This window comes from Typopeltis vanoorti, chromosome 11 (assembly GCF_054136105.1).
Source record: "Typopeltis vanoorti isolate ZY-2024b chromosome 11, IOZ_Tvanoo_1.0, whole genome shotgun sequence".
Taxonomy (NCBI): Eukaryota; Metazoa; Arthropoda; class Arachnida; order Uropygi; family Thelyphonidae; genus Typopeltis; species Typopeltis vanoorti.
In genome coordinates this window covers 89,575,395-89,602,202 of record NC_143559.1, presented here as the reverse complement: position 1 = coordinate 89,602,202, position 26,808 = coordinate 89,575,395, and the positions used below count along the sequence as shown (strand labels likewise).

At 34.3% G+C, this 26,808-nt stretch overlaps 1 protein-coding gene across 1 annotated transcript in view; it reads right to left on the bottom strand.

Annotated features, from left to right (window-relative positions):
- LOC150101837 (glutamate receptor-interacting protein 1-like) overlaps window positions 1-26,808 on the bottom strand; it is a 369,473-nt gene that overhangs the window by 188,490 nt on the left and 154,175 nt on the right. Inside the window, exon 6 of the mRNA XM_090400065.1 lies at window positions 4,966-5,128. Within this exon, the coding sequence (XP_090256191.1) occupies window positions 4,966-5,128 (163 nt within the window). The remainder of the gene's footprint in view (window positions 1-4,965; window positions 5,129-26,808) is intronic.

Genomic DNA, 26,808 nt, shown 5'->3' with positions numbered 1-26,808 from the left:
ATTGGTCTACAGACTGGATTCTGAACACGCTAATGTTTCGTGATGTTATGACTGAAAAACAATTCAATCTCATCATGAAGTATTTCCATTTTCAGAATAATGAAGAATACGATCAGGCAACACATCCTTGCCCAGTCCTCAACAAAATTTATGATTTTCTGATGAAAATCCGTCAAAAATGAAGGTGGACTGAAATGTAAGCAGTATATTCCCAAAAAGAAAGCGAAGTATGGAGTAAAATTTTTTATGCTTTGTGAATCGGAAAGTGGATATCTTTGGGATTTCAAACCTTATACGGGAAAGCAAACTGTAATCCAGCACGATAAATATTCGGATCTCCCCTTGTCGATGCATGCTGTAATGCAGTTACTAGACTCTTTACTGGGGAAAGGTTACTGCATTGTAAAGGATAATTACTATATATGTGTCCTGAACTCGCTGATTTGCTTTTACAGCATCTTACAGATAGTTATGGTACTGTAAATGCAAAAAGGCGAGATATGCCTCCAGATCTGGCTTCAGGAAAGCTATCGAAGGGGGAAATCCGAACTTATCAGCGAGGGAAAGTCTTTGCACTACGTTGGAAAGACAAAAAAGATGTTTTTCTGCTATCTTCCCTGTACAATCCATCAGCGGAATCCGTGGAGAAGCATGGTTTGAAGAAAGAAAAACCCATTGCTGTGTGTGCATACAACGACACTATGGGTTGAGTCGACAGGTGCGATCAGCAGCTATCATTCTACTCTGTAATGAGGAAACAGCATAAAAAATATTACAAAAAAGTGTTCGGACATGTTATTTGAATTTTGAAGTGTTTGGATTTTGTTATTTGGAACAGTTTCCTCCTGTACAAGAAAAAATGTTTGTCTACCATAACATATCTAGAATACAGAATAGAAATTGCGAAAGCATTGCTGCATGCACATGCACCTTCTTCAGCAAGCAGAAAAACAGGAAATCCTATCAGACATCTGAGGTTGAACGCTGCTAACTCCAACCATTATCCCGAAAATCTACCACCAACGGCTAATAAAAAAAAAACCTCCACGCAAATATTATGTATGTAATAAAAAAAATATCAGAAAGGAAACAAAAATCTGGTGCCCTGAGTGTAAAACTGCTTTGTATGTTTATCCTTGCTTCAAGGTGTTCCACGCTGTTCAAGAATTTTAAATTCTGAACAGTATGAAATAAAAAATGTTTGTTTTCAAAGCCATCAAAACAGTCCTTTTCAGGACTACAAATATTGATAGAGGGATACCCGAATGCACTGTTTCTTTTTCATCTTGAAGGCTAATTTTTAAGTTCTCTTTATAACACAGAGAAACTGGAAAGAGTATTCCAGGTAAAGTATTTCATCAAAACAATAAAAAATAATGAAATAAAATCTACCCTATATATATATAAAATGATAAGCTTTTTTATGTCATGTTTATCGAAACGTTTTGAAACTCAGGGGCTACCCTGAGTGTCGAGTCTTCAAAATTCGAGTCATCAGAATTCAGGGGCTGAACCCCCTTTCGAGTTATCACAATTGAAGGAGAACTGGTCTACCATACCGGAACACGGGGGGGTTGGGCATAGCCCCCCTAGTTAATAAATGAAATATATAAATAATAACGGGAACATTTTCACCTTGCCAACACTCAACATTGATGTGATATGGGTTCCAAATTTCTTGTTTCGGAGATATATATATATATATATTACAGTTTTGTAATAAAAATTTCTGCTACAATGAAGTTTGGCAGAATCAACAATATTATTACCACCTTATTTCTGTTTCTCGTGTGGGAGAAAAACGGTAAAATGTCACTCTTATAATTATATGAGATGTTATAATGGCAAAAATAGTAAGAAAAAAGTCATTTGCAGTTTCTCTTCAAAACACAAAGAAAGAACATTGTAAATTCAGCCAGTGGAAAAGAAAAGACTACATATTTTTCTCCTGTTATCTGATTTTTTTTCTTATAGTTCAAAGAAGAAATCACTGCATATAGACACTACATGATGTCTGCAGGAGGGAAAAAAATATGGAAATTGGTTACATTATAACGAATAGAGAAATCATGTCAGAAAAATTATTCACGTATGATTCTAATCTCAGCAGACATAACATTTTCTTCTAGATTAGATATCTAAAGTAACTGAACCTTTGCTACTATTTTACACTAAAATGAATGGGTATGTTCCCCAAGTGATTTACGTTTGTAACAGCTGTCTTGCGAACGATTTATGAAATAAATTATCTGAAATATCCGCAGATTGCTTAGGTCTATATCCCCCCCCCCAAAAAAAAAGAAGATTATGAAACGTATATGCACCTTTTCTTTGAAAATAATTCAAATCCTCTTTTTCAAGATAATTGTATGATTTAATTTCTAATTTTTGATAATAAAAGTGAAACTGATCATTATAAATTAAGCAATTATTTTGGCATAAATAATGTATAAGCATGTAAACGAAATATCAGTATTTCTGTTAGAATATAGGTAATCAACAATCGAAAAGGAAACAAGACATTCTTGACATATTCTGCACTACAGCCTGGGGCACTTTAGTGTTCTCCCCTTTCTTCTCAATAGCACTGAGAGTAATAAGCCTTCAGCTTTTCCTCCAGCTAAGAGGATATAACCAAGTATTTACAAGACTAGATTATTTCAGAAATAGCTTCCAGCAGCATAAGAAGTAATATTTAGATTTTTTTAAAGAAAAACAAACAAAAATAATACTACTGAACTTTCTTTTGTGTGGTATGCATATAAACAATTTTGCATGGTGAAAATATAGCATATTATTTCTAAAATTTCACGTAATTTCAGCGAGCAGTAGAACAGCTGGTTTTAGATTGCAAATAAATAGAACAGAATTAGAAGTTTCACAATACAATCTGATTGCCGTATATCTTTTGTCAAAATGGTAAAATGCAGTAATTGATTTTGAATGCTCTCTAGAAAAGCTTTCAAACCTGTGAGTTCTAGGAGAGGATAAGGAGGGGGGGGGGTAAGCATTAGAAAATCTTCAAAATGAAAAAGAATTTTGAATAATTCCGTATATGATATTTTTCCCATTATATTTTCAACATATCTACGAGGATGTGCACTAGATATTATCGTAATATGCATAATACAAATAAATAAATAAATAAATGACGAAGGCGAAGAATCACTGCTAAAATATCATTGGATATAAATTTTTGATACCAAAAAGACACACAATCGGAAACCGAGTAATGCAATGTAGCATTTAAAATTTTTTTTTTTATTTTGTCTTTATGAATAACAAAAAATCGTTTCTAAAACTGATATGTGATGATCCATATAATGCTATTTCGCTAGAAACGAAAGAAAAAGGACATATTTATTTCAATAAATATTGTTTAAAAATATAAATATTTGACATAATATTTTCATAGCAAACATTTGAAAATTCTGAAATTCGAAAAAAAATTATTCAATTATTATACGTAAAGTGAAAGAACAATCAGTGCAACTCTTCCGGTGCACTGATTTGTAGAATTACCAAGTATTTATAAGACGTAGATTATTTCAGAAATAGCTTCCAGCAGCAGAAGAAGTAATATTTAGATTTTTTTAAAAGAAAAACAAACACAAATAATACTACTGAACTTTCTTTTGTGTGGTATGCATATAAACAATTTTGCATGGTGAAAATATAGCTTATTATTTCTAAAATTTCACATAATTTCAGCGGGCAGTAGAACAGCTGGTTTTAGATTGCAAATAAATAGAACAGATTTAGAAGCTTCACGATACAATCTGATTGCCGTATATCTTTTGTCAAAATGGTAAAATTAAGTAATTGATTTTGAATGCTGTCTAGAAAAGCTTTCAAACCTGTATAGAAATTTAGAGTAGTTATGCAATTCAGTTCCAGGAGAGAATAAGGAGGGGGGGAAGCATTAGAAAATCTTCAAAATGAGCAAAAATGTTGAATCATTCCGTATATGATATTTTTCACATTATAATTTCAACATATCTACGAGGTTATGCACTACATATTATCGTAATATGCATAATACAAATAAATAAATAAATGACGAAGGGGAAGAATCACTGCTAAAATATCATTGGATATAAATTTTTGATACCAAAAAGACACAATCGGAAACCGAGTAAGGTAATTTAGCATTTTAACATTTTTTTTTATTTTGTCTTTATGAATAACAAAAAATCGTTTCTAAATCTGAAATGTGATGATCCATATAATGCTATTTCGCTAGAAACGAAAGAAAAAGGACATATTTATTTCAATAAATATTATTTAAAAATATAAATATTTGACATAATATTTTCAAAGCAAACATTTGAAAATTTTAAAATTCGAAAAAAAATTATTCAATTATTATACGTAAAGTGAAAGAACAATCAGTGCATCTCTTCCGGTGCACTGATTTGTAGAATAAAATACACCAAATTCACTATCACTAAATAGATTCATTGCAAAAGCTGATCAGTGGGCATTTCAGGATTGATTTTTTTTTTCGCATATGTGAAATTGGTTTCAATTTTTGGGAAGAGACACAATAAATCATTTTAGAGGCAAGAAAGGTCAAATAACTTAGGACAGTAAATGAAATTCTAAGCAACACAATAGATGTAAAGACAGGGGGAGGGGACACAAAGGTCACTCAGCAACAGTTAATCCACTAATGCTATAGAATAGCCGTAACGAGATTAACGGCGGAGGAAGGTAATGGCATGATAAAAGGTAGAATGCCGACGAAATTTTGATCCATGAAAAAAGCTAGAGAGTGTTGAATATTTCATCCACACCGGCCGGTTGGGGGGTTAATAAGGAGTTAATAAAAATTGTTTTAATAAAGTTTAAGCATTATTTTAAGATACATTTAGTAGCAAATACTATTATTATAAATTTTGTTATAAATTATAACAAACAAAATGACATAATAATCATATAAAAGCTTATCATAACACAGCATACCTATCTGCTGGACCTCCTGGTCTAACATGTGTAATAATCAGTGGTCGTGACTTGAAGCTATCAATTGAAGTGCCTCCCCTTAATGTAAAACCAAAACTACCATTTTCTTTATTTAGTTTAACTTGAATAGCTTTGGGATGCACACAGAGTGTGCTATCTGATGCTGAAACAAAATAATCAGAATGTAATAAACATTTAAGACATTTAAAAGCTTCCTAAAATACAGACAAATTATTTCAGAAAATATTCATAATTATTTCAAACAGATGTGGACTCTTGACATAAATACATTTCTGGATAAAAATATAGGACATTTTCCTAGTGTAGCATTTTAGATGCAAGTGTTAAAGCAGTGAATCAACTACACACACACACATGCACAAAGTATGCAAGTACTGTTTCATCCTTCATTTTAAATATACCAACACTAGGGAGCTTGTTCTTCTAGTCTACACACTGTTTTTTTGAACAAAATATATTTCTTATGCATACTGTACAAAAACGTTTTGCTATAACACAAAAGTCCACTTTATCATATGAGAATAAGTAATAAGTGAATGTTTAAACAGATATAAGCAACTATAATGGTAGATGATAAGACTAAGCTTACCAGTAAATTCAGACAGACATACATTATTAAATGAATTTAACTTTCTTTTCATGTAGAAAGTTTTTTCACTTGATTATAAATTATATTAAGAAGGTCAAGAAATTATATTCTTGTTTAATCTTTTATTCAAGTGTTAAAAAAAAACAAAAATTGTGCATGAAGTTTCTTCACAACTAGGCTACTTCTATAGAGAGGCTAATAACTTCATATTAATTGCCTTGTAATCACCTTAATTTATTATTATTTGACATCTCTAGGGAGTAAAGGACTCATCGAGGGAGGGCACCTATTCTACAACTCCATCTCCACCATTCAGTCACCAACTGATCGCAACTACACCAACGCCATCTACCACCGACCACCACTGGTATTTCCACAGACAATCACAAACATCCATGCCCATGGCAGGATTCGAACCCGCAGCCTTTTGGCTGAAGAGCAGATATGCTATCCACTCGGCTGACCAGGCCGGCCTTTTGGTTAATTTATAACCAAGTGAAAAAAAACGTTTCTACTTCGGAGTATTTTAATAATAAGGTGTGACAGTTTTTTGCTACTTGTATATCGGATATATATGACTTCTGCATTTCTTAAACCTTGGTATTTCTTCTGCATCTGGCGACCACTGATGAGATCTTAATAAAGGTTAAAACCGGTATGAGTAGCAGCCCTTTCCATAAAGCACAGCATTATACATACTCCCAAAAGGATGTGTGCTTTGTATTATGGGATACTAAGGCAATTAATGTGTAAGGTCAGTAACTTCTATATACAAGTAGCCTAGCTGCAAAGAAACTTCAAGTGCAAATTTTGTTTACTTACACTTGGATCAATAAGAAAATTATTTTTCTACCAATTTTTCTATTAATTTTCTTCTTTTTGTTATTATCAACTGTTCCAACAGAAACTATCAGGTTAGGTGGCTGAAAGCTCTTTATTTCTTTCTGTCCTTCCATTTCCTCTTGGTTTTGTTCCTCAATTTTCATTTTACATGTCCTTGGTATTCTTCCTAAATTCATTTTCATATGTCCAAGTGAGAGTTCACAAGCATTTCTTTAACACTTTCTAGACCCGAAACATTCCTAATGCTCACATTTCTTATTGTATCCTCCTTTATTTCTGCCAACATCATTTGCAAAACTTTAATTTCCAATGCTTGTATTCCACTTATGTTTTTTTTTTTTTTTTAGTCTCCATGTCTCTGCTGCATAAGATAAAATGGGTAAAAGTAATTTCTGTTAAACAAAAGCTTTCACTTCAGTAGGGATCTAACTGCACCAACATAAACTACTTACACTGTTAAGAAAGCTTTGATACAGTGAAATCCTCAATATCTGCTAATTTAAATTTCCATCACTAGAAAGTATACTTCCTATTTGAAGTTTTCACTCTAAGACTTTCTCATTGAGACTAAGACTGTTAACTTGTATATTTTCTCTGCTATTTAAAATCATTCTGTCACTCATCCTGCAATTAATCTGTAACCTAGTTCTGTATGTCCAGGTTCTACTATAACTTTTCTTTTGAAAGTGCCCAAATCAGCACATCACCTGCAAACACAGCTGTTTCTCCTTTCTTGTCATCAACTGTATTTAGGACACTATTCATTACCTTAGCAAACAGAAATGGAGATGATGACTCCTTGTCACAGGACATCATTAAGTGTAAACTACTCTGAATTACCAAATTTAGTCTTTACATAGCTCTTACATTTAGCATACATATTCTTGATCATAACTATTTCTTGTTTACCTATGCCTATCTTTTACAAACTTTCCCAGACCTTTTCCCATTGAACAAGGGCTTTTCCAAATCAAGAAAAGAAACACCATTAACGGACTTTTCCCAAACCATTCTCAGTGTCTTTCCATCACTTCCCATATAAGAAAAACTAATTCAACACTTGACTGCCAAAACTTACCAAACTGTTCTTCTCTTAGACATTTCTCTATTTTATCCTTTCACAGATTTTTGCCCAGTGACACAATATTATTCATCTGTAGTTACTAGACTACCTTTTTGAGCCTCATACTCACTCACTCACACACACACTGGAAAAAATAACCTCCTTGGTGCAAAAAAATGTATGCTTGTGAAACCATTTTTCTACTGCCACAAAAAATGGCTTGACTGAAAATAGTTTTGTAAGTTGCATCCATTTAAATATTACTGATTACAAGATCTTATATAACCCAAAAAGTACATTTTTGGGATAAAGAGTTATAAACTTTTGCAGTACACTGAGGGAACTGTACTCCAAGAACTGATGAAGCTAGGGATTTGAGAGCTGGTAGTAAATGAGTTGAAGTTCAGATAGCATCCTACAAAAGTAGCTGCTAGATAGGATTACTTGGTTATTGAAGAACACACTAACAAGGAAGTTATCATTCCTCTTTATAAGGGTTTGATACAGCCACATCTGTAAAATTCTGTACAGGTCTAGTCAACAGTTTCTTGGAGATGAAGTAGAGGTAGAGAGGGTGTGGTGGCGAGTGAACAAGATGGTGAATACTTTGCAGATGCTCCCTATGAAGATACTGATGGTTTGTGGGTTGCCAAAATTGGATGACAGGCAGAAAACAGAGATATGATCAAAACATTTTATTTTTCTCTTACTAATAAGATTTCATAGAAGTGATGTAGAGGAAGCTTTTCAGCACTTGGCTAGAAGGAGAAGAACTAAGAATAATCCCCAGAAATTGAATAACAGTGTGGCTAAAAAGTATGTCAGGACTAGACTTTTCACTTGGAGAGTGTGAATGAGTGGAATGGGTAGCCAAAATCTGTTGTGAGTGTGCTTTGTTGGTAAACATATTGAAGAAGAAGAAGAATAATGGATATTGTACAAATAGTGTGGTGTCTCCTTGAATGAGTATTCAAACTCCATGGAAGTACATGAACACAAACACTCACCATTGCAAGTGAATTTTTAGCATCCTTCTATACTTTTAAAATATATTATTCTTTGCATAATTTACATGATCCCCCCCCCCATTTTAAAACATCATCTCATTCATTGCCAAGTTATTTGATCACAGGAGGTTGCCAACATATTTATTAGAGAGTTTTATTTCCAACCAGGATTATGGAGAATTTATATAGCATCTTTATTTAATTAATAAAACAAGCAGTTGTTAAAATCTCAACCTGCTGTTCTTCCCCACCTTAACATGTCCTGCTGTTGTTGTCATGACCAAATAACTGATAACTTTGAAACATTTGTCTTTCTATATGAAAAACCTCATAATATTTCCTATCGAGTTCCAAAAAAAAATCTAATTTCTCTCCCAGTCATATCATACGGTTACTTAAATTAAGGGGATATTAAATCCCAGGGGGATTTAATATCCCCTTAATTTAAGTAATGTTTTCATTGCCGAAATGAAGCTTATTAGCTCTTTATACTTAAATATCATACGGTGTTCTTCTCACTCCACACATGCTCCTTACATGTCATACTTATGGTTTTTGTTTCAGTCATGAAGTCAATGAGCTGCCATTACATGTTGTTTCTATGGTGCCATACTCAAAAACAGTAAATCTCACAGGCTTCAAGCAAAACAGGTGAGTTCTTCTTATCGAGCAAGTTCTTCATATCATAAGTTTTTCAAATTTATTTAAATTAAATTATCATTTCCAATAAGTAAATTTTATAATCAAATCACTGCATTAATTTAGTTCAATATTAACCTTACACATGTATTCAGTACACTACACTTGTAATTTTGGATTACGTTTCTGCTACAGGTTAAGGTTTATCTAGTTTCTATCTATCTTTTGATATCACCCCTTATGAAGTATGCTATAGGAACGGCCTCTTCCTCTTAGTAACTTACATGATAATCTCGTCCTAGTTTCCTTTCCTTAGGAGAGACTTTTACCCTAGAACATGTTCTGTCCTAACAATACTAATATTAAAAAAACATTTTCTCACTATAATTTTATTAACAAAATAAATGGTAATTATAAAGTTAAAACTGGCACAATTTAATTAAATACTGTAGTATAAATAGGTGCACAATTCCAATATAGTATTATCCTGAGCTTCTTTTCACAATTCACAACATGAATTAACTAAGTGAAATTAAATACTTGAGCATTTTACATGACACCCTCTTATTTAAAAAATATAATTTTTTGCAAAGACAAGTCAAAGATGTATCATGTGACTGAGTACATCGGAAAAGCAAGTCTAGCTCCACAGCGACTGATACCATCTCATGTTTCATGAATTTTATTATTTGTCTTTCCTATTAAATTATTGTTTATGGATAATTTATATAAATATTCACCTTTCATCATAAACAATAAACGAAAGAAGACACAATCCACACTTAAGTTTTGTGAAAAGATGAAAAACTGAAGGCGAATTGCAGGGGTCAGAGAGTGTTAAAAACACTAGAGGAAAGAGTTCTGTTGTACCATCAAGTAAAAACAATCAGGCGACAATATGCTTTACAAAACAAATGGATCAAGGGATTTGCATTTTGAAATACTTGGAAAAAATATCCTGGCTGACAGCAACTCCAGACTGCTATAATATTTTTGAGGACCTTTCAAAGTGAAGACATTTAGGTTTAATGAGGCATCCATTCTTCACAAAAAATGTTGTCACATAGGCTTGACCACCAGAAATCATGCAACCCTTCCCCCTTCTAACTGCTTTGCCAAAGGAAAATGGATTGTAAAATGTTGGCATGCCTTATGTGTCTTTTTAATAGTCTATTATACTGCTAAATTCAATAAACCATTCATTGATCTCAAAAACTTGAGCCTTGCTAAAACAGCAAGATTCAGATACAGTTCCTGTAGATAGAGCAGTAAAAGAATGACATGAAATGTTAAGAATTTGTGAACATTACTGCTGATATCACATGGATATCAGCAGTAAAGGAACTCAGACTCCAATAGGGTGAGTCTTCTTTTAGATACTTCTATAGATAATTCCAATGAGGAAGAATTGTTCCTCCTCATCAAAATCAGAAATTCATATTTATGAATTTAGGGACACAAAACACACGTGTTGAAATGATTATTTATTATTAATAAAATAACAATTGACGTTTCGACCCCTGTATTGAGGTCATCATCAGAAAGATACATTGAATCTATGCTATTAATTGATCTTTTACTTAGCCTAACCTCTATTGGTAAAAAAAAAAGTACAATAAACCCTGCTAAAGTCCTCCTGTACTAAGATTTTCTTCTGGATTTGTACAGTTCAGGTTGCTCCTTCTTCAACCTTCTGGTTCTGTCCACTGCTGGACGAAGGTCTTCCCCATGATTTTCCAGATAACTCGGTTTTCTGCTTCTCTCATCCATCTCACTCCTGCAATTTGTTCCAGTTCATCTCTCCACCTTCTTCTTGGTCTTCCTCTTTGTCTTGCTCTATCCATTGGTTTTCACTCAGTTTTTTTTTTTAGTCCATCTCCCGTCACTCCATCTGGCAATATGGCCAGCCCATCTCCACTTAGCCTGTTTAATGTATTTTACAATATCCATGACACCTGTTTGAGATCTTATCCAGTCTTCCTATCTCTTAATGTTATTTTTAGCATACTTCTTTCCATGCGATGTTGTGTTTAGGGCTTCAGTTAAAGTCCATATTTCTCCTCCATATGTTAAGACAGGAAGTATGCACTGGTCGAAAGCTTTCCTTTTTAGACTCATAGGGATGTCACTTCTGAATATGTCTCTCATTTTCCCATAAGCCATCCATCCAAGGTGAATTCTTCGGTCAATCTCTTTTCTTTGGCACTCCTCAAAGGATAACAATTGGCCCAAATATACATATGAAGTAACTTGTTCTATTTCATGGTTTTCAACTTTGATAGTTCTATGGTTTATGTATTTATTCATCATTATTTTTGTTTTTTCTCTATTTATTTTTAATCCAATTTCTCTGGAGGCTTCATTTAGCTGATTTAGCCTTTCTTCCAGATCTTCAAGATTATCTGCTATCAGGACAATATTGTCGGATTCAGAATCCAACAAAATCTTCCATCACAAAGGCTAGACGTGTAAATATTATTTAATGTAAATCACTTGTTTATAATTTAATATTCATATAACTACCTTAATTTTGTCTAATATTTAATTATTTAATCAAGATATATGTATTAATAATGAAAAGACTGTATTAAATATTATTAAGCTATTTTAGTTATTACTATGTTAATATTATAAGAACTTGTATTTGATAATTTAACTGCACATTAATTGAAATATAAATATTCTTTATTTATTCCTTTTTGTGAAAGTTTAACGTTATGCAATTGCTCAATTTTATTATATTTTGTTTTGTTGTCATGGAGACGCACATAAGTAAGCGAGCGCGAGAATTGGAACACAACGTGAGGAGAAGGTTTATTATAAAGAGTTTTAGATCACGAGAACAATTTAGGCAGGAAAAACAGATATATAAGCGACGAACACTGGAGTTATTGATTAATTAAGAGCATTAGAGATTTATAAGAGAGAGATTGGCATTAGGTTGGAATCGGAGCATTCAGGAATCACAGTGCAATAATAGCGAGTTGGCAAGTCACTCAAGCAGCTAAGTAAAGTCTACTAGTCGAGAGGCGGTTAGCTAATAAGTTGTAGAATAACAATTATAGCTACGGAAAACAGCTGAGTGACTACTAAATAGACTAGCAATACTTGAGTTGAGATTTAATTTCAGGGCCGACCTTTCAAGGACACACAGAAACTTGAAGCATAGCACGAAGTAACTAGAGAATACTTAGAGGGAACAAAGTTGAGTTTAATGATAGTGGTGTTAAGAATTATGGTACCTAAAGGATTAAATTGATGTCGAAGGAGTAGGCAACTGTGCATATTAAACTTCAAGTTAAAGAATTATTGTGTGTTACCTTAGTACAAGAGTTGTTAGTAGAACACTGAATTAGTTAAGTGATGTCAATTGTAGTGCAAGCGGTTTGATCTGTGCAAGAACGTTTGATTGTAATGTGACCGTTAATTAATCCAGTTATTTCTAAGAAGATTTTTTTTTAAATGAGTGCCATTAATTGATTAAAGTGTTTAAAGTTACAAAAAGTGTTCGCACATAAGTATATGAAGAAGGAAAATTGTCAGTAAGAATGTTCCAACCATTAATATTCCTATGCAGAGATATGAGTGTGTTTCTTCCTAGAATATCCCTATACTAACAGTAATTGTTGTGGAGGTTAGCTGAAGCGTAGATTTAAAAGTGTAAGCTTGTGAAAAAGTATTGCCACCAATAAATTTTATTTGAAACTTAAAAAAACTATGAGATATTAATGTGAATGATCACTAAGGAATTTTATGACATTAAGCTTTATTAAGTGTTAAGTGAACTGTGTGAAGACTGTATTCCAGATAACTGACCAATGCCTGAGTTTGTATGACTGTATTATCAGAAGAGCTAAAGCGTATGTAATATCTTAATTAATGATTTTGAACTTATTAGTATAATTTGTGATTCTAAATTAAATGTTTGTTTTTGTTAATCAAAAGTTGTATTTTGCCTGAATCTCTTTTACTGCACCATTCATAAAATATTCGAACCAAAGCGGGTAAATTAAGAAAGTTAAATATACTCGGCCAGTATATATTTTAATGAGAAATAGTTGAAGGTTGATTTTTCTTCAGTTCTTGAACTAATTCAGATATAGAGTGGCGCAGTCTTTAAATATAAATTTTCTCTATATTTGAATTATAAATCAACTCACAACTTATCAATTAGTTAAGAACATCGTAATTGTAGTCATGTCGGATCCAAGGTATAGATTAAGAAGAAGTGGGATCCAACAATATCATCTGCAAATTTCAGATGATGCAGCCTTTCTCCATTTATGTTTATTCCTTTTGTTTCCCAATCAGGGCTTCTAAAGACTTCCTCCAGTGCAGCTGTAAATAATTTGGGAGATATGGTGTCGCCTTGCCGGATGCCTTTTTGTATTGGGAACTTTTCACTGTTTTTATATAATTTAATTACAGAAGTTGCATTATTGTAAATATGTTTTAGTGTTTCAATATATAGTCTCTCAGTTCACTGGGTTTCAAGTGCTTTTAGTATTGCAGATGTTTTAACTGAATCAAATGCTTTTTCATAGTCTATATAAGCCAGACATAAGGGTTTATTGTATTCAATTGATTTTTCAATGAGCTGTCTTAATGTGTGAATATGGTCCAAAGTATTGTAATTCTTTCTAAATCCAGATTGTTCACAGGATTGCATTCCCTCTAGTTTAGATTTTATTCTATTATTTATAATTTTTGTGAAAACTTTATATATGGTGGGGAGTAGGCTTATAGGTCTGTAGTTTTTTAATTTCTTCCTTATTGCTCTTTTTTAAAAATTAATATTAGAAGTGAATTGTTCCAATTTTTTGGAATTTTTCTCTGTTTTAGGCATTTATTGAAGAGTTTACTCAACTGTTTGATGACAGGGCTTCCTCCCAGTTTTAAGACGTCTACCATAATTGCATCTTCTCCTGGGGTCTTTCCATTCTTCATTTCCCACAGTGCCATTTCCACTTCACCTTGTAAGATCTCAGGGGCATCATGTTCTTCCTCACTCGAGTAATCTATAGATGATTCTTGGATGTCCCAGTCTTTGTCTTCACAGGTTATGTGGAAATATGTTCTGTAAGAGCATAATAGTATCATTGATCGGGACATTCAGGTTGCTATTGAATGTTAAAAAAAAAAAATTCACCAAGTCTTCTTGTATTGAGATTTTTCTTTGGTTTATTATGGTTGCAAATGAATCCTCCACATCCTTGGAACGGTTAGACTGTCATTTTTGTTCGGGTTAGGATAAGATTGTGTTTGAGCATTTCAAATGCTTCTTTAAATTTCCTCTCAAACCAGGTTTTGGTGCGGTTTAGGGACTTGGTACCTTTCCAATCGATTCTGTGGTATGTTTGGAGTGCGTGGTCTGAAAGGCTGGTTTTTCCAAAATGGAGGTATTTAATGTGTCATTTGTGTTTGTCCTTCCTAATTGGGATGATTCGCCCCGTTTCCCCTGTGCATGATAGGTTACGTGTGCATTGTATTTTGTAAACCCCCTGGTGGGCTAGGTGTGGAAGAGTATCTTTGGAAGAACCGAGTAGGTGTCTTAATTTGTCGGGGGTTTGAAGGTAGTTTTGATGTTGTATTTGTATAGTGTAAAATCTTTATCCTTTTAGTTGTTTGTAAAACGTATGTCTGGATACATTTGAAATTATTGTTCTTAATTCAAATAGTTTAATTAACTTCTCTTACTTTGCCTTACTTTATTTGTCAGTTTTACTCTATATTTTAATCAATCTCAATATTCTCTCAGAGCCGTTATTTACTCTTAAGAATGATGCTAGTGGATATAAGACAAAGGAATTGCTAATGGTCAACACCAATTCCTTTGTTTCAATACTGGATATGATTCCTTTTTCGGATTCAAGGAAAATTTCTATTATCCTGCACCACTCTGAATTCTAGATTAACAAAGAGTGCATAATGAAGGACCCAGAACACAGATTAGCATACCATCTTATTTCACTATAACTTATTTATGCAGTCATAGCCTCCCTATTAACTTATCTTCCACTGTGGTCCGAATTTAATGAGAAAGTGCAATAGAAAAAAAAAAAATCAGGCAAGTCATCAGTTAAACTTAAATAAGAAAACATTTAATTTCAATTGAGACATCTTACACTTTATGAATATACACTGATATATTAATCCACTAATTCTATAGGATGAGCATAGTTATTCAAACTCTCTACTTTTATCATAGCATGCAAAACAGAGGAAAATCAATTCTAATAATCAAATTCTATTTTAAGATCAATCATGCTCTTCTCTACACTTCAATACTAAAGGATTGTTACTTATTGAACAACTAAGTTAGCTCCACATGCTTCCGCACTAATTCCTTCACTAAAATCTCATAATTACTCTACTTTAAAAGAAAACAATCTCTCAAGTCTTTCCAATAGTTACAAAATTTCTTCTTTAAACCCAGTTACTTATTAATACATGAACTGTACATTACCAACTGCTGGGGAATTATTTGGCCATCACACACATCACGACTGGACATTCGTTCTCGACTGCTGGTTCATTCTACCTTATCTGTAATATTCGTCAGAGGGTCCGGGCAAGACTTATCTCTGCCGCCGAAAGTAAGTGCTTATCGTTCTCTGGTCAACTGGCTCGATATGGTTTAATTATCTCCGGGGAAATCGGAGGCTTCCTTCCGCTGGGCTGATTTCTGACCGGCAAACTTTCATGGATATCACGGCATGTTCTCTCAGTCTTTGTCTCGATGGCCATGTCAAAAACGGGGGACGAAAGGGTGCCACAAAGAGGTTCCAAAAACACAAGAGCAAGAGAGCTGGCTAGGCGCTGCTATGCTTTTTAAATCGCGTGCCATCGTTCCTTTCTACATCATCGCTTTTCTCCTCCCCTTTTTCCGTACCACCCTATGTCTCTAGTACTTAGCACCACACACGGAAATCTTAGTGTGCTCTTCGGTGTGTGTGTGGGGGGGGGGGGACTGCGTGCTTATCTAAAAGGGTGCACGCGTACTTGTAGCACGTGTTTAGATTCTGGACATTTTTACTTAATTGGATTATCGTTTCTTCCAGCAATTTATACGTATTTACACAAAAGTAGCAAAGTTTAAACATTAAACAATTTACAACATTTACATCATAACATGAAGTAATGAAAAAAATCTCTATTTAGTAATTTTTTTTGGTAAGTTACAAGAAATTAGTACATCTGATATATCAATATATGTTTCAAAATGCAAACCCATGTTAAGTCTGTAGGAAACGTGAATTAATTTAATTTTAGTTTCATTCAGAACTTAACAGCAGTGTTCTGTCTATTTTTTTCCCAATAGCATTCTTGAAATCTTTTTTGTTTTTAGTGGTGTCTCTGTGGAGGATCTTGTGAATTTTTTTTTACTGTATCCATTTTTTTTTTTATAAATGTATGGTTGATGATCTTGTATTCCTGGTTTAGAACTTGCTCATTTGAACAAGTAGGTTGACCTCTGTGTTTAACGGTGCTTATGATACTAGTTTTTGTGTTAGTGGTAAGAATTTTTGTGTATGTACTGGCCTGTGTGTGTGTGTAGGCTTGCGGTAGACTGAGAAGGAGGACAGCCTGAGGGAAGACGTGTGTCTAGGAAAGGAAGGGAGTTGTTTTATTTTTTCAATTTCAATGGTGAACTGGATATGTTTGTTCAGGTGGCTAAGGAATGTATTTAGAGCTTGACACCCATGGGACCAAATGGCGAAAATATTGTCAATATCTGGCCAAATTTTGGGCTTTAGGCATGCCGACTCTAGAGCTCATTGCTCAAAAAGTCTTCCATATATTGGGGGGGGGGGAGTGGTGAGCCCATGGCTGTACCCTCTTTTTGAAGGTAAAAATTGTTTTGCCACACGAAATATCCAGAGCAGAGTACATCAAACAGGATCATAATAATATCATTGATTGGGACATTGGTGAAAAGGGCAGTTATGTCAAAGCTGACTAATAAATCTTGGTCGTTGAGTGTTATGTTTTAATTTTGTTTATGAAATGTTGTGTATTTTTTATGTAGGAAGGGGAATGACCTACCAATTCCTTGAGTGTGGCCGCTAATTTTTTTGGCTAAGTGGTAATTCGGGCTGTCGATTCCTTCAACAATCAGACATAGTGGTGTGTTTGTTTTGTGTATTTTTGGCAGGCCATAAATTTTTTTTGTTGTTTCTTCTGGCCATGTATTAATGGATTTAATTAATTCAGTTATTTTCTTTTTGATGCGTTTCGTGGAGTTGTAGTTTACCATTTGGTAGGTGTTGTGGTCCGATACCAAATGGTTCATTTTTTCTATGTAGGTTGTCCAATCTAAAACAACAGTATTCCCTTCATCTGTGTTTGTGATTATAATGTCCTTGTTATATTTTAGGGATTTGATGGCTAGTTTTTCCGTTTTGTTTAGGTTGCAGCTTAGTTTTTTGTTTCAGTTTAGTATGCAAGATGTTTTCATACATATTTTGTCAGCTAGATTGGCAGGGAGGGATCTTAGACCTCTCTCGATATGATAACTGATATCTAGTTTGTTTACTGACCTTAGCGCAGTGGTGTAGTTTAGGTCTTTTTAGCAGCGAGAGTTCACCTTGGGTGAGATTGATTTGTTGATAACCAGGCCATAGTCCGATGGTGGTTGGTTGCTCCTTGTGATGTCGGTTTGCGATTGGCTGCTCCTTTGGTTATGGCATCCTGATTGTCTTGTGCTTTCTTGTTGTTTTAGTGCTTCGAACTTCATTATTAATTTTTACTTGTTTCCTCCACTATGTCTGATTGTTGAAGGAATCAACAGCCCGAATTACCACTTAGCCAAAAAATTAGTGCCCACACTCAAAGAACTGGTAGGTCATTCCTACATAAAAAATACACAACATTTCATACATGAAATTAAAAACATTACACTCAATGACCAAGATTTATTAGTCAGCTTTGACATAACTGCCCTTTTCACCAATGTCCTGATCAATGATACTATTATGCTCCTACAGAACATATTTCCACACGACATCACGTCCCTCTTTGCCCAAGTACTCCGCTCCAGATATTTCATGTGGCAAAACAATTTTTACCTTCAAAAACAGGATACAGCCATGTACTGACCACTCTCCCCACCCATAGCTAACTTTTATGTGGAAGACTCTGAGCAAAGAGCTCTAGAGTCAGCATGCCTAAAGCCCAAAATTTGTCTTAGATACAGAAACGATATTTTCGCTATTTGGCCCCTTGGCCACAAAGCGCTAACCTGAACAAACGGCACAAACGTATCCAATTTACCATTGAAATTGAAAAAAACAATTTCCTAAACACATCTTCCCTCAGGCTGTCTCTCCTTCTCAGTCTACCTGCAAACCTACACATACACATACACACACAGGCCAGTACATACACAAAAATTCTTACCACCACCCACACAAAACTAGGTGTCATAAGCACCCTTAAACACAGAGGTCAAACTATTTGTTCAAATGAGCAAGCTCTAAACCAGGAATATGAGATCATCAACCATACATTTATAAAAAATGGATAAAGTAAAAAAAAACTATTCACAAGATCCTCCACAGAGACACCACTAAAAACAAAAAAGTTTTCAAGAACACTATTGCCATACCTTATGTTAGAGGCATTTCTTAAAAAATAGACAGAACACTACACAAATACAACATCAAAACCACCTTCAAACCCCCGACAAAATTAAGACACCTACTCAGTTCTTCCAAAGATCCTCTTCTACACCTAGCCCACCAAGGGGTTTACAAAGTACAATGCACATGTAACCTACCATACATAGGGGAAACAGGGCGAACCATCCCAATTAGGAAGGATGAACACAAACGACATATTAAATTCCTCCATTTTGGAAAAACCAGCCTTTCAGACCACTCCTGCCATACCACAGAATTGATTGGAAAGGTACTAAGTCCCTAAACCGTACCAAAACCTGGTTTGACAGGAAATTTAAATAAGCATGTGAAACACTCAAACACAATCCTAACCTGAACAAAAATGACGTTCTAACCATTCCAAGAATGTGGAGGACCCATTTACAACCATTAGAGCAACCAGAACAAGCCAAAGAAAAATCTCAATACAAGAAGACTTGGTGAAGTTTCTTTTTTTTAACATTCAATAGGAACCTGACTGTACAAGTCCAAAAGAAAATCTTAGTATAGCAACCTGAACTGTAGAAATCCAGAAGAAAATCTTAGTACGAGAGGAATTAGAAGGGTTTATACTTTTTTTTTTACTACTAGAGGTCAGGCTAAGTAAAAGATCAATTAACAGAATAGATTAAATTTACCTTTGTATAGTGCAAGAGCATGTAGCTTGTTTTCATATACATATGTATCTTTCTGATAATGACCTCAATACAGGGGTCGAAACGTCAATTGTTATTTTATTGATAATAAGTAAAATAATCATTTCAACACGTGTTTTTTTGTCCCTAAATTCGTAAATATGAATGCTGATGACTGTGTAACCTTAAAAGAAAAAAAATCAGAAATTGAAAGAGGCATTTATTTCAATAATTCCCCATTAAATTCAACAGCTGTCGAGTACTTTGATGCATTAGACAGTGAAATGGATAAGTTATTCTTACCATGAAAAAGTGGTATTTAGTAGACACTGGAACAGATGGAGCAAGAAACATGTTGGAGAAAAACAATGGGCTAGTAGCAAAATAATGAAAGACATGCCAGATCTTACATCAACACATTGAATCGCATATAATTTGAATCTCGCTGTTTTAAACTCTATTGAATATGTTCCCCTTTGTACTAGTAAAAAATCATATACCTTTTACCAGAATTCACCAAAAAAGACTGAAATTATTGGGAAAACTAGCAGCCATGTTACAAACAAAAATCCTTAAGGTCTAGTATCTGGGAGCTCTGACTGCACTTGGTAAGAACTACTCTGCAGTGTCAATGCATTTGGAGGAAATAGGCAATGGATAAGGAAATGCTGCTGCAATATTATTATTATTATTTTATGGCATCTCCATGGAGAGGGAGACCCAAATTTACCATTATACACACAAATCATACCTCTCCTTGAAACTTGCAACCAATTCTAGGAATCCATTCCACTCTCCATGCAACTCTGGTCTACACACCCCTACTAACCACACTCTTATGGCCCCTAGTTCTCTATTTGTCATATATTGAAAAATTTCATTTGCAACAATTTTATAAAACCCCTTTAATATCTTAAAAGTTTCTATCATGTCCATGCTTTTCCACCTATCAACTAAACCATGCAACCCACAGCCTTCAACCTAATCCTCATCATAGTGAATATTCCACAGACCTACCACCTCCTTGTTCCAAGAAACCCAGATGACTGAATCTGTGCACAGGTCAAGATGTGGCTGAATCATAGCCTTATAAAGAGGGATGATAACTTCCTTATCTTTACTTGTCAGTGTGTTTTTCAACATCCAAATAATTTATTGAGCTATTTTACCAACTTTTGCAATATGTCCTCTGAACTTTAACTCTATGTCCACCATTATCTCCAAATCCCTAGCCTCATTAATTTCCTGCAAACCAACACCATCAACATGATACACCATATGCAACCCAAAGTGCATGGCTTACACTCATTGTGCTAATCTGCCGATACATGGCACCTACATCTTCCTGTGACCCCCCACACACAGACACACCAATCTATAGCAGAACCCAACAATGTATTTTGTCCTGTTTGTCTCTATCCCACACCAGATTGCCTCAAATGAACCATCTACTTCAGATGTAAAATCCTCTAACTTCTAATTTTGTTGATTGTAATTCTTCAGCTATCATCAGCAATACTCCACCTCCTGTACTGTTCCTTCTATCCTCCCTGAAAATACAATATCCTTTACACTCTATTCCTGTAACTATATCATTTTCAGTCAACCAGGTCTCACTGATGCCTATTTTTGGCCCAAGTCAAGCTGACAATGTCAAAAACTCCTTATCCTCATTCCTGATACTTCTTGCATTTGTGTACATGCATTTAAACATTCCTTTGTACTCATAGTTACCTTTTGTGTAATGTCATTACCAACCCATTAAAATCAGAAACCTGTGAAATCCCATTCAACATTGCATAATCATTACTGTGCACATGCTCATTAATCACAGGGGGGTGGCAGACATATGCTGGTTTTCATTCTGCCTAATATCTCTAGTTTCCCTGGTTTTGCACTACCATACTCTCACTAAACAATCATCTAACTCCAAAACCATTTAAATGTAGTCAGTCGGGTATATATAAGTCCTTTCGTCCATTAAATTCACTCATACATCAATAAACTGTACACCATTCCTCCTGCACAATCTTCTCACTGACTCATTGGCTTGGCAATCATAGCCCTTCTTTTCAGTTCTGTCCTATCATACTGAGGCAGCAGACTCACAGTCTTTACATTCTTACTCTTCATTTTTGCTTCCACTAACAACTCTTTCATATCTTTTCTCATTGCATATTTCTCACCTTTCAAATCATTTGTGCCTGCCAAAACAATTAACTTGTTCGTTTCTTTATTTCTGCATACTTACAGCTTCACTAACATCTTTTATCTTTGCATCAGGAAGACATGCTTTTGTAATTTTCTCATTAAGTATACCTTTATCATCGAATCTCTATACAATACTATATCTTTTCTCTCAGTTTCTCGTACTTTTCCCCATTCACTCATTCTTTCATTCTCCATCCTTCTGTATCTCATGATAATTGTTTCTCCAGTTGCTTGAGCTCATGTTTTGTCCTGTGAAGGAGTCCGCATAAGCATGCAATTTCTTTCTGTGCTAGCATTTCATCATCCACATTATTACTTTCAACCACTTCCTTCAAACTCTCATTTGTATTTTATGCACTATCATTCGCTGCTTCTGCAATTGTGGATATAAGACACGATTTTGACAATCGTGTCTTATATCCATAATAGTAATCACTTCATTCTTTTGCTCCTGACACAACTCACATTTCTTATACTCACTTATGAAACATTTCCAGCAAATATTTTCTACATTCTTGCTCTCATACCACAAACCATCCACTCTTGGCAACAAATACATTAAACATACAGTATGCTACATCACACTAAATCCTGCAGGATGATATCAGTCAACATCGACTTAGCTGAGCAATATGTGTATGGCATCTGCTATTAAGAATGATGCAATCAAAAGGCATGTTAAAGAAAATGAAGACATACTGATTATTAAATAACTTAAGGAATTCAAAAGGTATACTAGAATATAAATTAAATTCTTCTTCTTATTGTGCTATCTTCTATCGAAGGTCAGCGACCATCTTGGCGAACAAACTGCGCTCTTGTGCTAATCTGAGCAGTTGTGCACTGCTCTTTCCTGTCCAAGTCTTGATGTTGTCAAACCATGATATTCTTTTTCTTCCTCTAGTTCCTTTGCCACCAATTCTTCCTATCAAAATAGTTTATAGAAGTTGGTATTCGCTGTTTCTCATGATGTGTCCAAGATATGATGTTTTTCGTTTCTTGATTATTTGTACAAGATGTTTAGCTTTGCCAATGGATTTTAAGACATCTTCATTGGTAATTTTTTCTGTCCATGATATCTTTAGCATTCTTCTGTATAGCCACATCTCAAAGGCTTCGATTTTCTTGATGGTTGTCGCCTTCAATGTCCATGTTTCAACTCCATAGAGCAGAATAGACCACACGTAGCATTTCAGCATTCGGCATCTGACTTCCATGTTTAGGTCTTTATTGCAGAATAGTGTTCTCATTTTCATGAAGGACTGCCATGCAACTTCAATCCTTGTCTTTATATCTGTTTCTGGATCCCACCGCTCATTAAGCCAGCAACCAAGATATTTATATCTTGACACTTGATCAATATTTTTCCCATTGAGTGTCAGTTTCATTGATGAGACTGGATATTTGCTGATGATCATGTATTTTGTCTTGTTAATGTTTATATTTATTCCCATTAAATGGAAAATATATATTAAACTTTAATATATATTTTCATTTAATTTATATTCTAGTACACGTTGTGAATTCCTTAAGTTATTTAATAATCATATATAACCAATGTATAACCCTTTCTACAAGAAATGAAGACATACTGCTTTGCAAGAAGAAATGATTTTTCTAGTTTTTTTTAACTTTATTCAAACAACTGTCACTGATTTTTCAAAGGGAAAACTTATTAATAAATCAAACAAAATACCATGTGCACAGCACCTTGAATGCCCTAAAAAAAACGTGATTTAAAACTCAATTTGTGAAGCCGTCTCAACACCATAGATTTAGACACATTCACACCTTATAAGAAGAAATTTTTACATAACATAAATAGTGTAGTGTATATACATCTCCAACTCATCAAATTAGAATAATCAAAGGAAATATGTGGAATGATTTGCAATTCTAATTCATTGCATAGAAAATAATTATTAACAAATATGAATTAGCATCATCTAAATCTATGTATTTTGTAGATTATATAAACACATGTAAACACCTGTGAACATGTAAACTGTTATTTGAAAACATTCACAAAATTAGAGTAATTTTAATGTGGTTCAAAATATTAGAATAATGCAAAAAATAAATGCACAAAAATTAGTGAAAGGGAAACATGATAATTAGTACTTGATTGCATTCTCCTTAGCTTTTATGACCATTCATAAATGGTTGGACATATTATTTAATAGCGGTTCACAGTCTTTTTCTTATCAAAACATGCCCATATGGTCTGCAGACTAGAAACAAGTTCATTTTTGTCTTTCGGAGCAACTTCTTGTAATTCCGAATGAGGTTTAAATCTGGTGAATTTGCTGGACTAGGAATTGCATTAATTTGCCTTTCTTTGAGCCATCTAGTAGTGGTCTTGGATGTGTGACAAGAAGCTGAATCTTGCTGAAAAAGGAAATCACCATCACATAAATCTTCTGATGCTGGTAACATAAAGTGCTCAAGAATTTCTTGGTAATTCTTGAGCACTTTATGTTACCGGCATCAGAAGATTTATGTGATGGTGATTTTGGAATTGACTCTCTCATACACAATACACATCTTACCTGGACCCCCCCTCTGTGGTCATGCAAGCCTATGACAGAGGTTGCAAATTTCACTGAATGTTTCATGCATTCTTTATCAAATGCTTCCTGCTTAAGATGCCAAACATGTATCCCTTGATGACAAGGGGACACACAAAACATATTTTCATCGCTAAAAAGTACTTTCTTCCAGTCCTCTTGATCCCTACAACAGTCTTTGCTTACACCATAGGTTGTCAACAGCGGGCCCATAACGTGATTTTATGCAGCCCATGGCAGGATAAAAACTATATTAAATTATATGTATTATCGATTTAGCTATTGGTTTCGACTGCACATTTTCTGATTGACATACTAGTTATAGTCATTATTTCTGATGATGGAAACAATTTATATTCTCAACACAAAATCAAAATTGCTTTAAAAAGATTACTCAATTTATAAAATTTACTGCTTCTCTGTGTGAGTTGTAGTAGTGAAAGTGGTAGATTTCTGTGCGCTCCAGAGTAACGCATCATTGAAAGTCACTTGCTCTGCTCTGGTTACAGTGATCAGTTGCAGAGACTCAGTTTCACAGTTAACAGTGTTACTGTTACAGTTTGTGTCCCCTGGTCAGTTACTTCAGCCTTTGTGTACTATGAGTAAGAAACGTAAGATCTGTGAAGAAAATAAGTCATTTCAGGAGAAATGGGAAAATGAATTTCTGTTTATAAACAATAATGACAACAAACCACAGTATCTTGTGTGTTTGCAAGTATTGTCTGTGCACAAGGAATATAACCTCAAACGTCATTACAGACAGCACCATGCCGCTAAATACCAAAAATATGTTGAACAAGTACGAACTAAAATTGTACGTAATTTAAAAAGAACGGTTAGTGCTCAGAAATCTATTTTTACTAAACCAACATCAATACAAAAAAGCTCATCCTTGGCATCGTTTGTTGTAAGCGCAGAGATAGCAAAAGTAAAAAAAATCATTATCTGATGGTGATTTTGTAAAACACAGTTCTGTGAAAATGGCACTTGCATTTGGAGAAGATAAAATTGCCAGTGAGTTCAAAAGCATCCCACTATCAAAACAAACTGTAACAAAAAGAGTCGAGGAAATAGGTTCTCACATATTAAATAAATTAAAAAGTGTTATTACAGATTCAGCTTACTTCTCATTGGCTCTGGATGAATCAACTGACAACAGATACAGCTCAACCTCTAATTTTCATTTGAACTGTTTCCAAAGACTTTGTTATTAATGAAAAGCTACTAGCATTAGAGTCATTGCATAACACAGCCAAAGGTCAAGACATTTATGATGCAGTTATGAAGGTTGTAAATGGTACTGGTGACATCAACAATCTCACAGCTATTGTGACAGATAGCGCCAAATCAATACGTGGTACTAAAACAGATTTAGTTGGCTTACTAAGGAAGGCTGGAATCAATTGCCTTGTATTGCACTACATTATACATCAGGAGGCTCTGTGTGGTAAAATACTGGAGATAGAGGATGTTATGAAAATTGTAATGAAGTGTGTGAATCTAATTAAGGGCAGAAATTGGGCCTTGACACACCGCAAGTATTTTTCTTTCCTAACAGAAATGGAAGCTGAATATGACAATTTAGTGTTGTACACAGAAGTACATTGGCTAAGCAGAGGGAACTGTTTGAAATGAATTTTTTGCTTGAAGAAAGGAATTAAAACAGTTTTTAGAGGAATATGAGAAGACAAAGAACTAATCACAAAACTATGTGATCCTCATTTTAACAGCTTAATCACCTGTTTAAATTAAACATATTTGGTCGTTTGATAATTAAACATAATAAACAACCACCAGCATTAGGCAGTTTTTAGGATCCCCAAAAGATAAGGTGCCATTCTACAAATATCCAGGAGTATATTACATTCCTTGCTCCTGTGGTCTTGCCTACATCAGACAAACTTCACGGAGTTTAGAATCAGACAAAAAGAGCACGTTGGTGATGTAAACCACAACAGAAGTATCCCTTCCGGCTTAGCACATCATTTCTGTACGTCTAACTACACAATAGACTGGCAAAAACAGCTCCATGCCATATCTGGATGACGACTACAGACATCGTTTATTCAAGGAAGCCACAATAGTGTTAATAATCGACGAAAACCTCAACAGAAATCAGGATACCATTCTAAACAGTTTGTGGAAAAACCTGATCCTCTCTCTAAATCTATCTGAACTACAGCTAGCCAGTAATCACATTACACATTTACAACAAACACGCATGCATGATAATGAATAAGAACAATAAGTCCTTTCAGTCTCTGTCACGCGAACGTGTAACCTTAGCTACTAGTTTGTTTACGTTTTTATGTTCCTTTCAATTTGATTTACTAGTTTTTTTTATGTTTTTAAACAGTTTTTAAGCTAGACAGTTTGCTATCGAAACTGGTAGGCTATAATGCAAGATGTTTGTAAATGGTCAGTATTAACTGACCATTTACAAATAGTTTGTATGTTTAGCATAATCATCTTTCTAACAGGCATCACACACCACATCAATGAACTCAATGTGAAGTCACAGGAACATAACCAAACAATCTCAGGCGTGGATAGGCTTATGTGTTCATCAGACATGTTGTAATAGGTTTCACGGTACGATAAGAACACAG